This window comes from Lonchura striata, chromosome 3, assembly GCF_050655825.1.
Source record: "Lonchura striata isolate lonStrDom1 chromosome 3, ASM5065582v1, whole genome shotgun sequence".
NCBI lineage: Eukaryota > Metazoa > Chordata > Aves > Passeriformes > Estrildidae > Lonchura > Lonchura striata.
Window position 1 is genome coordinate 7,787,046 of NC_140705.1, and position 13,377 is coordinate 7,800,422.

General features: G+C 42.3%; 1 protein-coding gene across 7 annotated transcripts in view; it reads right to left on the bottom strand.

Annotated features, from left to right (window-relative positions):
- The window catches only part of KLHL29 (kelch like family member 29), a 387,294-nt gene that overhangs the window by 21,719 nt on the left and 352,198 nt on the right, over positions 1-13,377 (bottom strand). For all 7 annotated transcript variants that reach the window (XM_077782446.2, XM_085576261.1, XM_085576262.1 and 4 more), the window contains 3 exons: positions 11,973-12,155; positions 9,041-9,221; positions 336-529 (listed from right to left, as the gene is read on the bottom strand). In XM_077782446.2, coding sequence (XP_077638572.1) covers positions 336-529; positions 9,041-9,221; positions 11,973-12,155 — 558 coding nt within the window. The remainder of the gene's footprint in view (positions 1-335; positions 530-9,040; positions 9,222-11,972; positions 12,156-13,377) is intronic.

Here is a 13,377-nt window from a genome sequence, read left to right on the forward strand (position 1 = left end):
CATGGGACAACACATGATGCCAGCATGAAGTTTCGCTGCACTTGGAGATTTTTTAAATCTAAAATGGCTAATTGTTCATACCTAGGAACTGATTTATTTTCTCCTCTGCTTTGAACTCATCAATTCTAGCTAATAACTAGAATCTGTCTGTATTAATGAGTGACAGTTGCCTTCAGCTGAAATCCAGATAATTACTTCTCTGGTATAATATCTATGCATTCCTGCCAATACGTTATAGGGATATCCCCTCCTACCCCACAACTCCTTTGCTTTCTGAAAAAGGCATTCAGATACCCGTAGCACAGAGGTTTGCTCTGACAGCACACACAGCTTACCAATCATCGGGGACTCTATGAAACTCCAGGAGTTGGTCTGGGGGATGTAGGACTGCAAGACGCCCGCGGCTCGGCCGGCCTCGTTCACCCCTCCAAAGACGTAGATCTTGCCCCCGCACACGGTGGCCGCGGCCGAGTGCACGGCCTTGGGCAGGGGGGCGATGGTCTCCCACTGGTTGGTGATGGTGTCGTACCTGGGGACGACAGCAGGCGCAGTGAGCCGAGCTGAGCAGCACTGGGCAGCACAGACAGGCTCAGAAAGGCAGCTTGGCAAGCAGAAGAAAGGCAGAGGTGGAAATGTGGTTTTTTTAACTTCTTGCAAATTCAGCTGCTTGGTAAATGGTGTAATGAATGCTTTTCTCTAAGGTTTTAAAACATGGATAGAAGCCCAGAGAACGCTGGTTCTGTTTTCTGTATATGCCTCTCAAATCTCATTAGAGTCCAAGGTGCAGAAATTCAGGACATCTTTGTTGAGATGTCTTCCACTGATTAATTTCTTTTAATGAGTATACAATGAGATTATTCTTGCTAATCAGTGCAGAGATACCCAATAGTGACTGTAGGCAGGCAACTGTTAATATACTTCAGTTGTTCAGCTTGTGAAACACATCTCACCTGCAACATAATGCAACATGATGGCTGCTTTTACTCTAGTTAACTGACCAGCAACTCTCATTTTGTGCCAGAATAAGTTGCTTCCATTTAATTTTCATTGTGCATTTAATTTTAATTGTGCAAACCAAGCTCCTGTGCTTCATTTCAGGATGCTGCAGCTGTTAATGCTGCAGTAAGATTTCACCATTGCATTTGTATTTGACATGAATCAAACGGAAAAGAGTATGCATGAAAGTGCTAAATTGGTTTTAAGGTCATCAGTATCTGATTTAATTAAGTCATTGACCATAAGGGATGTACAGTTAACAATCCATGGATGAAGATTCATTTTAGACAACATCACAAGTACAGGCATCCCCCTTTTTTAAAGATAATGTGGCAGGGATCCAAATAGCTGTGCTAAAATGAGTCTTTGAGACAGTGGAGAATAATGTGATTTTTAGGTTTCTGTATTTCCATGTAATGACAGATGCAGTCAAAGAGGAGTTTCTGCATAGTGATTTTTCAGAGCTGTTGACTGCCAGAACAGAAGCCCTCACCACCCTTTCAGGGCTTTTGCTCTTAAAGGCAGTGATATGCAATATGCAAACATGAAATGAATTGATGAACATGAACCAGTCTGCAAAATATTATTTGGCAACAAGGGAATTCTCCCTCTGTAACATGTCCTTCAAATTTTCACTGCTCAAACTTGGGGAAAATAGAAGGGAGGAATGATTAAAATGGCATAAACAGCAGAAAATAATGTGCTTAATAAAATGCACTAATGAGTTTCCTAGTAATATAACTGGAAGTAATTAACACACTCATAAAACTGAAGCACAAGCAAGAGGGAGGCAAACTTTGACTAAAAAAAATTAGGAAGGTCCCTTATAATGAGCATAGAGAGCTACCTTGTATGATGCTCTAAATTAGTTACAGAGAAATTAAATTCATCTACAACAAGAGATCAAAGGGAAGAAATATAACAAGATTAAACAACATGGTGCTGGGAGCATTCACAGTGACACACCTTTACTGGGCTGATTCTTGTACCAAACCTGAGCCTGCAGATGCATTTTGACTGCACAAGTAGCTCCTCCAAGTAAGTCACTGCATGCTGCATCTCCTGAATTCACCCACAGCACTCAGCGGGAGCAGCACTCACATCCACCCGAGCAGATAGGCAAAAAATCTCGCATAATATAAAGTTTCACACATTGCTTTTGGGACACACTTTGCTAACTTAGCTACTGAAGTAATTGGTAATTTTATTCTTGATGTCTTGTTAAAAAAATTGGTTATAATTGGGTATAGAATGGAAAGAACAACTGAGCTGAGAACTGACCTAGTGTTCTTTCTCTTGTTCCTCCTTTAGGACCATTCCACCTGTCAACTGATATATTTTTGTCTCACACCATCTACTCTGATTTAGCACCAAGAACATTTGTGAGAAGTCAAAGTGGTCTGAGATGGGGGTAGTGAGCAGCCAAGTCCCTTCCCTGCTGCTGGCAGAAGTACCTGGCACACTTCAGCTCCCAAGACAAGGACATTCTTGGCAATGACTTTCTGGTTGTCCCAGTATGTTTTTGGGAAGAAGGGATTATATCCTTCACGTATGCTGGGGGCTGGGTGTGGCTGAGGCCTGCATCAATAGGAATACTGGGGAAAGGTTCAAATTGCAAAAACAATCATCCTTTTTCTGGATTAATTTCTCTACTGAGGCCTCAGGTCCCTCAGATTTCATTTTTAACCCACTTCCTCTGCTCTCTGCTTATGCTCTGCAATGACAGAGCTGATCATTCTTTCTCCTATTGTCCTTCATTTGCCACTGAGAAACCAAAAATGACGAGTACCACTTTCATCTGATGAAAGCCAAAGGCTGAAAATCTATGGGATACAGGTGCATGTGGTGAAGCTTAAACCCCCACTATTTTCTTGAAGATAATTTGGTTTAAAAAATCAGTGAACCATAAAGTAGGTGGAAGCAAGTTCTTGTCTACCTAACATGGGCATCTAATGTGAGTCTTACATGGGCTGCTCAGTGAAGCAGCTCTCTTAAGTGAGTATCTGCCTTAGTCCTGAGACTGAAGAGGAGAAATTGATGCCTTCAAGGCTTCCTGACAGCTGTCCACCAAGTCCATCCATCCCCATGGAATTTATTCCTCCAGTTCACTCCCTCCTTGCAAAATGGGTAACTTGATTTCTAGACTGTTTTGCTTTAGTTTCCACCCACCAGAAAGTTTGTTTCTTTTTCCCTGTTGGATTATAAAGCTGTCTGCTTATCAAATCTTTCTCTTTCACATATGGACGTGCAGAAAATAATAAAAGTCAACTCTTTACCTTCTGTGGGATAAACTAAATAGTCTAAGCTCTTTAAATCTCTGCAAGGCAGGTTTCCATTATTTTGGTCTATCTCAAATCAGCTCTTAATGTGTTCACACAAGGATTTGCACCAGATTAACAAAATTGGTTTAAAAATGAATGAAGGTTAACCTTTATAACCTCCTAGGACAGAAAATTCTGACACCTGCTTTACCTCCCTGCCCTAGGGCTTTTCCATCTGTTGTGTCATCTCTGGCACTGCCATCACACCACGGCCACTGGTGCTCATGGGGCTCCTGGCTGCCTGTCACACCAGCCCTGCTCAAGGGCCAGCAGGGAGGAAACTGATTCAAAGAATAATCACTTTGATCTCTTTCCATTAGTCAAGCTTTGCATTAGAATCCCCTGTTTGGAGCCGTAGATGGAGACATAATGTGAGCTGGCTTCAAGCCAAGCAAAGGTTTTTCTTCCCTCTCCTCCACCGGTCCCTCCTGGTGTGTCCATGCTTGTCCTTGGCTGTGGGCCGACTCAGCCCATCCAGTTTGCTGAATCTGAATCTTCAAGGGCATCTCCTTTCACACGACTGACTCCTGGTCTGCAGTCCTATGGACTCCTGTGTGGTTTTACTCACTTGCCATCATGCTCCTTCCTCTGCCCCAGCAACCTGACGGTCCCCAGCCCTGCAGGACACGTGTCCCCACCTGTCATTCACGTGTCACTTGCTCTGAGCACAGGGATCTCATCTGACCCTTGTGCACTCACTACCTGCTGATTTATGTATTATTCACACATACCTTATATGTTTTTAGATCTCTTACATATGTGTATACGTATATTATCTGTATACATAAGGTATGTATATGTGTAATATATGCATATGTATAATTTATATATCCATGATATGAGTGATCTGAACCCAGCAGAAGACACAGCTCATGCTTGAAGACAGCACATGCAGAAATAAAACCTTGCTGGTTTCCACTACTCTTCACTCTTAGGATTTAATCTGTGGGACTGATCTTCCCTGTCATTCATTCATTTCATTCAACTCCTCCTTCCTTGCTCTTTCTCTACCACCTCAGTATTAACAGCAGAAAACCCTTCATTTCAAGCTGTGCCACTCGCTTCACTGCCTTCTTGACTTTTGATCTCTTCAGTACCTGAAAATAGTATTTTTTTTCCTCCTCAGTCTCTTAATTTCTCTCCTTCTAGGTTAAACAGTCGTATGTGTATCTTCATTTATTCACATTATAAGATCCTTACATTATGGTCAGCTGCTTACACACTAACCATTTCTATCAGTCTGCAAGAAATCCTTCAGTTATAATTATTTAATTCTATTTGCAGGAAAGCTTCTATTTAAACTAAAGCAGTACAGTGTCATATTGAACTGCTCTTCAAATGATTCACATATTTAACATCACAACAATGAATTACTATTTTTTGCCTTTTTTCTTCTGACAGGCTTAAGAAACTATCCTAAAACAAGGCAATATATTTAATTTTCTTTCATCTAGATAAGATTTTTTAAAATCATTGAGTCCAACCATTAACAAAGCACTGCCAAGCCCACCACTAAATCATGTCTGTCAGTGCCACATCTACATGACTTCTAAATACCTCCAGGGATGGTGACCCCAATGCTCCCCTGCACAGCCTGTTTCAGTGCATGGAAATCCTGGTGAAGAAATGTCTACCTTCCTTGGGGGAGAAGCCCTAATTCCTACATGATCATATCTCAGTAAAATGATAGGTTCTGAACAAGTTTCTAAAATGTATAAAGCTTATTCTTTACACTGATTTTTTTAGACTGTCTTCAGTGTATGCACTGCCAACAAAAGTTATCTCCCAATTTTAGACAACCTTATTGTAAAAGTGCTGTCAGGTCAAGGGGATTCATCTTTTTCTGTCCTTCAAACATATAATAACCACAAAGCACCCACATTTCCACACTTCCAGTCACATACATTGTCTTGTCAGCATATGCAGCCTTCTCGGCTCTCAAATTGCATATATTACAGGGCCCATCCATTATCTAAAGACTTAGTTCCTGGATCCACTTCATTTCACCAGCTCCCAACTCAACTCATATCTCAGAAGAAGACAGAAAGTGTAATACTTCTCGCCTAACACCTAATGACTTGCTTCCTGTCACACAGAACCTTGCCAGAGGGGCTTGATGGAGAACTGCAGCCACACTGTTATTTCCCTAAACACTCATTGCAAAAACATAACTTTCCCTGAACATATACCCATGCACAGCCACAAAAATGGACTTATAACTCAGCCCCTCTGGCACATGCATATTATTTTAAGATGAGTAACAAATGACTCCTATTCATCTGTTTGTGATTGATAGTCCCATATTATCCATTGAGATGGAATTTTTGCTGCCTCCTTACAGACAAATGGCATATAACGGGTAAAGAATCTCAGCCCTGTTGAATTTGATGGGAAAACACCCGCTGTTTTAAGTGGCACCAGAATTTCTGGGTGAAGCTGCACCCTTCAGCACCAATGACACAACCAAAAGCATGGAGAGAGGGACACAGGAGCTGATGCCATAAATCATTATGAGTCCAGTGTTGGCTACTTGCTTTAATGCTTTGTAATGCTGCAGCACATGTATTAAGTGTAGGCAGGTGGCATCATGTATAGCTAAGGTGGTCTGATATTTGCTTTTAAAAAGCAAGATGCTGTGAGAAACCTATTTGTAAGATTTTAACCATTTAGGATCAAGTATTAAAAGAATTCCATGAAAAACAGGTGAAGAACAAGAAAGAAACTGGGAGAAAATGCTATGTTCTCTGTCTTTGAATACCCACTGCGGTGAGACACCCTGTAGGCATCATCCTCTGGGTCTGCTCACTGGTGAGGTCAGGATAAGTCACTCTGGAGTGGAGACATGCTCTTCACCATGCCAGCAGACACACGTCAGAAGCTGGCCAAAGCTGGGCATGGTCACGCTTGGGCTGACTGAGCAAGCAGAAAGCAAAATGTGGTTGGGAAAGATAAGCTGCATGTGCACCAGGGGAGGTGGTAGGTGGTCCAGCGAGGGAGGATGTTTAGTGCCTTGCCCTTCACACTGGTGGCACAGCCCAGGACTGCATTGTGTGTCAGGCCTGGATAAGCCCCTGCACCTCCATCTGGGGGGGATAACAGGGTTATAATCTCAGAGGCCTTCTAGGAGGTGAAAAACTACCCCAAACCCAGGAATGTGTGTTTGCAATTCCACACTGAGGGGAGGAGTGATAACTTTAGAGGTAAATGTAATTTTTGGCATCACTTGACACGGAGCATATGACCATGCCACATTATTTTAGTTTAGTGCTTTTATATGACCTGCTGAAATGACAGAGAGGTTTACCCCCTACTGAGTGATTGCATCACACTGTCCCATCCAAACCAACACAGTATTTGAAAGAGGAATGTGCAATCCACACGGAAATATGGTGGGAGAAAGTTGGTTTCTTGTAGTTCTAGAGGAGGGGAGAGAAGAAAAGCAGAGGCAAAAAGTGGGCATTCATGGCTTGTAACAGCAGCCAACTCAGCAATTAAAGTAATTTTAGTTTTTATTTTAGTGTGTTTGTTTCCAAAGCTGCAATCCAAATTCAGAAATCCTCACTGCTTGCAAAAATAGGTGCAGCAATTTAAATTCCTGAATCCTGTCTTGTCCAAATGGGAAGTGCTTTTATGTGAAAAGGCCTGACTTTGTTCAGCAGTGCTGGGAGAGTCAGCCTTCCCTCACCTGTACTTCTGACAGCAGTCCCTGAAACATCCTTCCTAAAATACAGCTTCAGCCATGCTATGCTTCACTTCTGTCACCCCCTACTGTCATTTTAATATGAAGAATAAGAAAGGAAACATCCCCCAACTTCTCTCATTTCCTGGCACAGCCCAAAGGAGGCCATGCTGCATTTTTTCCATGGCTCTGTCTCACAAGCCACTCTATAGACAACAGCAGATTAATTATAACCACGGGTTTAGCAAATCCCCATGACAAGACATCCTTATTGTGGCTGAGACAGTGTGCACTGAAATGATAGGGAGGAAATCTGCTCCTTTCCCACATCCAGGTCTCCTGGTGGGCTTGGTACAATGGAAAACCAGCACTGCTGCTCCCACTGAGCCAAGCAGGGGCCACCAAGGGCTTGAGTGTGACTTTGCAGGCTGCAATGTCATCTGTGGTGAGGGCTGGGGTGACTGACATGAGAGGGAGGGAGCGGGAGGGACTCTGCTTGATTTAGGGTTCATTCAGCTGACCAGCATTTTGGATGCTTTAATAGGTCATGATAATCAGAGCAGAGACAGAAATCAGGCCCAAGGAAAACTGAAAAGAGATAATTTAATCAATGACAACTATCAAGATTCCTCAATAGCATTCTTTTGCTGTTCATCTTTATCGCGAGATGGAATGAAACAGCATCTCTTTCCTGGGCTCTCTTCTTCCTGTGTTCACAAAAACAGTTCTGCTAGTGAAAAATTTACTGACTTAAATTATGGGATGAATACCTTCAGAGAAATCTGCTGAAAAGGATGAGATTTGCTTCAAAGCAAGTCCCATGGGCAGTGCCCACCTTAAGTTCTGGGTGAAGGAGTCCCCTCTTCACATGTTGTGTTCACTGCTATGACTTATCATTCATTCTTTGCTGTCTACATTTCCCTGATGGCTGATAGCACCATCACCAACACCAGTTCCCAACCTTTTCAAAAATGTGTTGTTTTTTTCTTCCTCTGAAATTCTTCCTAATGACCTATCCCTATTTGTCTTGCCTGTTAAGGCAATTTTTACTGGAAAATGCCTGCTTCAAAATGTTACTGAAGAAGTATTCAAATTCAGCATTTAAACTGACAAAAATATTTTTGGTTGCCACATTCAGTTAGGAAAAACATTTCCCAAGTATGTTTCCCAATTAAGTGTTTGGGGAAGGCTAAGACTGTATTGATATTTTTGGAATAGAATATTCTCATAAACTGAATTTCAAAGTTAATTCTATTTTTTTTAATGAAAAATTGGTATAGATATAAAATGTATAGCTATATTGAATGCCATGGGTGACAAGAAATCAGTTGGTTTTGGAATTTTACTTAGTGAAATATTTTTGTTGCACTTTTGTTCCTTCCTGTTATTTTAAGTTCCATGTGAAAAGAATCACATCTGGAGTCTACTTGAAAAGAGAAATTTCCATTCTCTCCCATCTTTGTTCAGCCAGGAATTCAAAACTGTTTCCATTTATTATTGGTTGTTTTACTCTGAACTTGGCAGGTCCCAGCCCCAGGCCAAGACCACCAAAGGGAGGATCTTCCAGCCAGGTCAAAGTTGAGGTGCTACACTAGGAAAACACATTCAAGAAACTTACTTTGCTGTTACTTTTTTGGATTAAAAAATGTTACAAAGTACTATTGTGGTCTGTAAAGACTTTCATCAATACTAAATTCAAAGGGAGTTTATTGCTTCATTGTATAACCTGGAAAAATGTCCAAAGAAGCTTAATTCCTCTCTTCCCTCCCCTGAGCAAAGCGAGAAGCTGGCAACTTTCCTCTTTGGTTTTGAAACAATGCTTTCCACTGAAGCTTTTAAATGAAATCTAATCCTGCCCACTTTCCTACTTTCTTAGCTGTTATAAAAGCTTATTTTAACACATACAGTCCATTTGATGTGTCCTTTAAAAGGCAAACGTGTGTCCTTCAGCATAGCATGAAGGAAAAGCTCCAGCAAACAAGACATTGTTTATTTTTGGTTCTTTTTTTCAGTTGTGGGTTTTGTTTTTGTTGTTTTGTTTTACCTTTCCACATGGTCAACGTTGCCTGCCACACCGACCCCTCCAATGGTATAAATCTTCCCGTCGTACACCAGGCTGTTGTGTCGACACCTTGGGACTGTCATGCGGGACACGAGGTTCCAGTTATCCAGCAAGGACATGTAACACCAGACATCGGCCAGCGTGACACCCGACTCCATTCCGCCTGGCACCCGCGGCCGGGGACAGAAAGGGGAGAGCTACGTGAGATCCTGCCACGGCAGCAGCTCCACACACAGCAATCAAAGCAGCCACAAAGTAAAAACTCTTCAAATGACATTTGACTAATTAAAATAAATCACCCTCAATACCGAGCATCTGTTCCGATGATGCATATCTGTGTCATTTATTCATGTGCCCCAAAGGCTGGGGTTTTTTTAATAAGATGACATAAAGAAATCAAGATGTCAGACTACGAGGGACACATACATAAGGGGATAGACCCTTCTCAGTGCTCATAAATAACTTCCAGTCTATTAAATTACTGCAACACTTGCAAGAAAGTGTCAGGAGGCTGAGTGTATCTTGGCTTGTGAGACACAGGGCAGCCTGAAACCTAAAATGCTTAATACAGTGATGGATTGAAGCATCACATATATGGGCACAATAAAGTCAGTGCTTGGACTGAAGGCTTAATTTCTAATTTTCAGGGGCAAACTTCTTATTTATTTTCATTTGCAGACAAAAGACAGAACCAGCTGTACCACTCCTGTAAAACAGTTCAAGATGATCTTGTGAAATATTATAGTGGTCATTTTTTAACTTCTGCTTGAAGCTTCCAAGGTAGCCACTTAGTGGGTGTCTTACTATCCTGTTTTGAAGCATAAAAAGATGAAATTATTTATTTGGGACCACACTAGGAGTTAGTGGTCAAGCCAGGAAAATGAACTAGGCACAGTTCCATAGTTTAATGAGAAAACCAGACTTTCTCCTTGGTATTTTGCTCTCCAAATCTATGCAGTGCAAGGTCCAGTACTTGGAGCTTGCAGCAGGCCATTCTCATTTCTGTTGGTTCCCCTTCCCTTTTTCCTGTGTCTTCTATGTTTGAGCAAATCAAAGTATCAACTGACTCTTAGCTGCATTTCCAGCTCTCCTTATTGCAACCACCAAATACCATCCGGTCACTCATCCAGATTCAAGGGAAAGAGCTGAAATGAGCTTTGAAATTAGGATTTTAAGCTTTTGTTACTAGGTATGGCACAGCCTAAAATGGCTGTACATATTGGAAAGTACCTCAGCTAAGAATAACTAAAAGCCAACATCTGACAAAAGCCTCCCCAATAGACTTTTGCTCCAGCTGCTCTCAAGCATGGGCAAACAAGCATGGGAAAAAAAAAAAAAAACATCAAGAAATAATTTCCAATCAATTCTTAGGGTCTCTATGCAGTATTAATGGAATTTAACACCACAGGCAGCAATTTACTGCAGAAAATGCACTGAGAGAGCTCGGCAAGGGAAAGGCAACAGCTGTAACCCCTTACTGGTACAGATGCCAGGTGCATCTGTGCTCCCAACAACATCCTTGGATCACACACATCCGCACCTCCCTGCCCAGCCTCCTCTTTTAATCATCCAGCCCCCACTCAGCTGCCATCAGAGCATTCTTGCATTGTCTGGTGGGAATTGCTTTTCCTCCTCTAGCCAAGCAGAGGTACCAACAGACTGCAAAAATCCAGATACTGTGATGCTCAGGGCATGGTGTTGTCAGATACTTTGGAAGTTAAAGCCTTTTAAGGAGCGTGGTCTCAGTTTCACCAAAGCTAAGAAGATTATAGGGCTAGTAACTACTGTCAGAAGAGAGGTTTCAACAAGTACAAGAAATGAATGCTCCTGTAAGCAAATACTTTAAGTGTAGGTCACATATTCAGCAGTTCAGTCTGTCTGTCTCAAATTCCATAACCTACCATTTAGATTCAACTACAGAGAGTATTTTAAATTGTGTTTCTATGGCAGTGAAATCTCTTTGCATGCTTGATGGTTGTCAGACCTATTTTCTTCATGTTGCAACGGCAAAATATTGTTGGTGACTGCTCTGAGAGTATGTTAACACTGCAGAGACATGGAGAGTGATAAAAGCAGGGAAATCCCTCTTTCCCAACATTCTTCCTACCTTTTAAAATTGTTTCTTTTTCTCCCCTGGAGCAGCTTGGTAAAACTCTAGCAGGTCCTGCTTTGTCTGGGCTGTCTGTATTGTAACTTTTCTCCCAGCCCAGTAAATCTGAGGGGTGAATGGATTGAGAACAGTCCTCGAGAGGAGGACTGGGGAAAACTGAGGGACAAAAAATAGGAAATGATGCAGCAGTACCCACTTACAGCCCAGAGAGTCAGCTATGTCCTGGGCTGTGTCGAAAGCGGCATGACCAGCTGGTTGAGGAGGTGATTCTCCCCATCTACCCTGCCCTTGTGAGACTCCACCTTGAGTACAGTGTTCAGCTCTGGGGTCCCCAGCACAAGAAAGTCGTGGACCTGTTAAATTGAGTCCAAGGTCAGGCTGTGAAAATAGTCAGAGGTCTGGAGCATCTCTCCTAGGCAGGCTGGGGTTTTTCATCCCGGAGAAAAGGTCTGGGGTAACCTTCCAATACTTAAAGGGGGCTTATAAGATGGAAAGAGGCTTTTTATTATGGCCTGTAGCAACAGAATCAGATGTAAGACTTTTAAACCAAAAAAAGGGAGATTTAGATTGGACACAAGGAAGGAAGTTCTTACATTGAGGGTGGTGAGGCCATGGCACAGAGAAGTTGTGGCTGCCCCATCCCTGGAAGTGTTCAAGGCCAGGTTGCATGGGGCTTGGAGCAACCTGGGATAGTGGCAGGTGCCCCTGCCCATGGCAGGGGGGGGGTTGGATTAGGTGACCTTTAAAGGTCCTTTTGAATCCAAACCCTTCTGTGGTTCTGTTTCTATGGAATCTGGTGCTTACCTGAGAGATAGATGTTGTCTCCAGCGCTGACCACGCTGAAAAACTCTCGGTCATAGAAAGGCAGACTGGCCAATGGGTACCACTTGTTGTTTTGAGGATTTAAGCAAGTGACTGCTGTTAAAGCACGCTGGTTCATGCCAATCATCTGGCGACCCCCAACTAAGACTATTACCTCAGCTACTCCTAGGATTCAAGTCAGAAAAATAGTATTATAAAACAGGCATCTCTCAATCAGGCAGGAACCCATCCAAAAACACCCATCAGTCAGGGAAATTTTAATGTATCGCATATAAATCTGGTTTAAAGTCTGCAATCAAACACGAAGGGTGAGAAAAAAATGGAATGTGTGTGTAGGGGGAGCAGTGGGTGAGGAATGACAGTATGAACACTCTTGGGAGAACTAGGGAGGGAGAATGCCATCTGGGCAAAACTTGGGGGGAAAGAAATAAAAAGGCAGTTCCATGTAAAGATGTCCATTCATTTCAACAGTCTTTGAGTGAGATGAGTGAGACTTGCAGGTAGCAAATTTTTCTTCCATTGAAGAAAATGGGCGTTTTGTCAAGGATTGTGATAGCTTTGGAGTTTGGTCATTATCCAGAAAAAGCATGTTTGGACTTAAATCTAAATGAAATCTTCTCACATTAAAAGCTAATGTAATGTCTGTCTGGAGAAAGTGAAGCTATGGTTATGGACCTTCATCCTGATATTCTTTCTGCATGCACTCTATTAATATATAATTTTCTGATGGGTTATTTTTTGTTTGTTTGTTTGGGGCTCTTTTTTGGGCTTTTTTTTTTTTTTTTAATTTATTTTTATTTTCCCAGGGAAAGCATATTTTCCAGACCTAGATAACATGTGCTCAAGTCCTGGATCATGGTCTTGGTCTACCAGGTGCTAGAAACATGACAAAGATGGCCCCTGCATTAATATAGTTATTTACTGAGCTTTATCTGTGCTTGAAAAGCTCCCCCAAGCCTGTCACATGCAAGGTGTCCAGCAAGCAACAGACAACAGACAGTTGTCTGTTCATGCAAAACTTTTAAGTCCACATCTCTGAGGTTTTATTCCCACTTCACAGCCAGAGCTGAGCCATATCTGACCTCTTGTGTTACTCCAAACTCCTCTCCAGACTCAGAGACGGGTCACAGTACAACCCTGGGATGTTTCCTGACTCCATCCAAGAGTCAGGTGCTGGGGATTGTTTCGACTTGGCATTTAGCTGAAGTATTAAAAATCCTTTTGCAGTAATTGGAAGCCCCTGTGCAATGTGCTGCCAGGAGAGGTAGGCTCAGAAGAAGGACCAGGAAGCCACAAGCTGGAAGGCATCACCGTTTCAGGAGCTGTCTCCTGACTGGAGCCATTGCTGAGACGTGTTACAGTTCCCAGCCCACAGATAAGTGTGCAC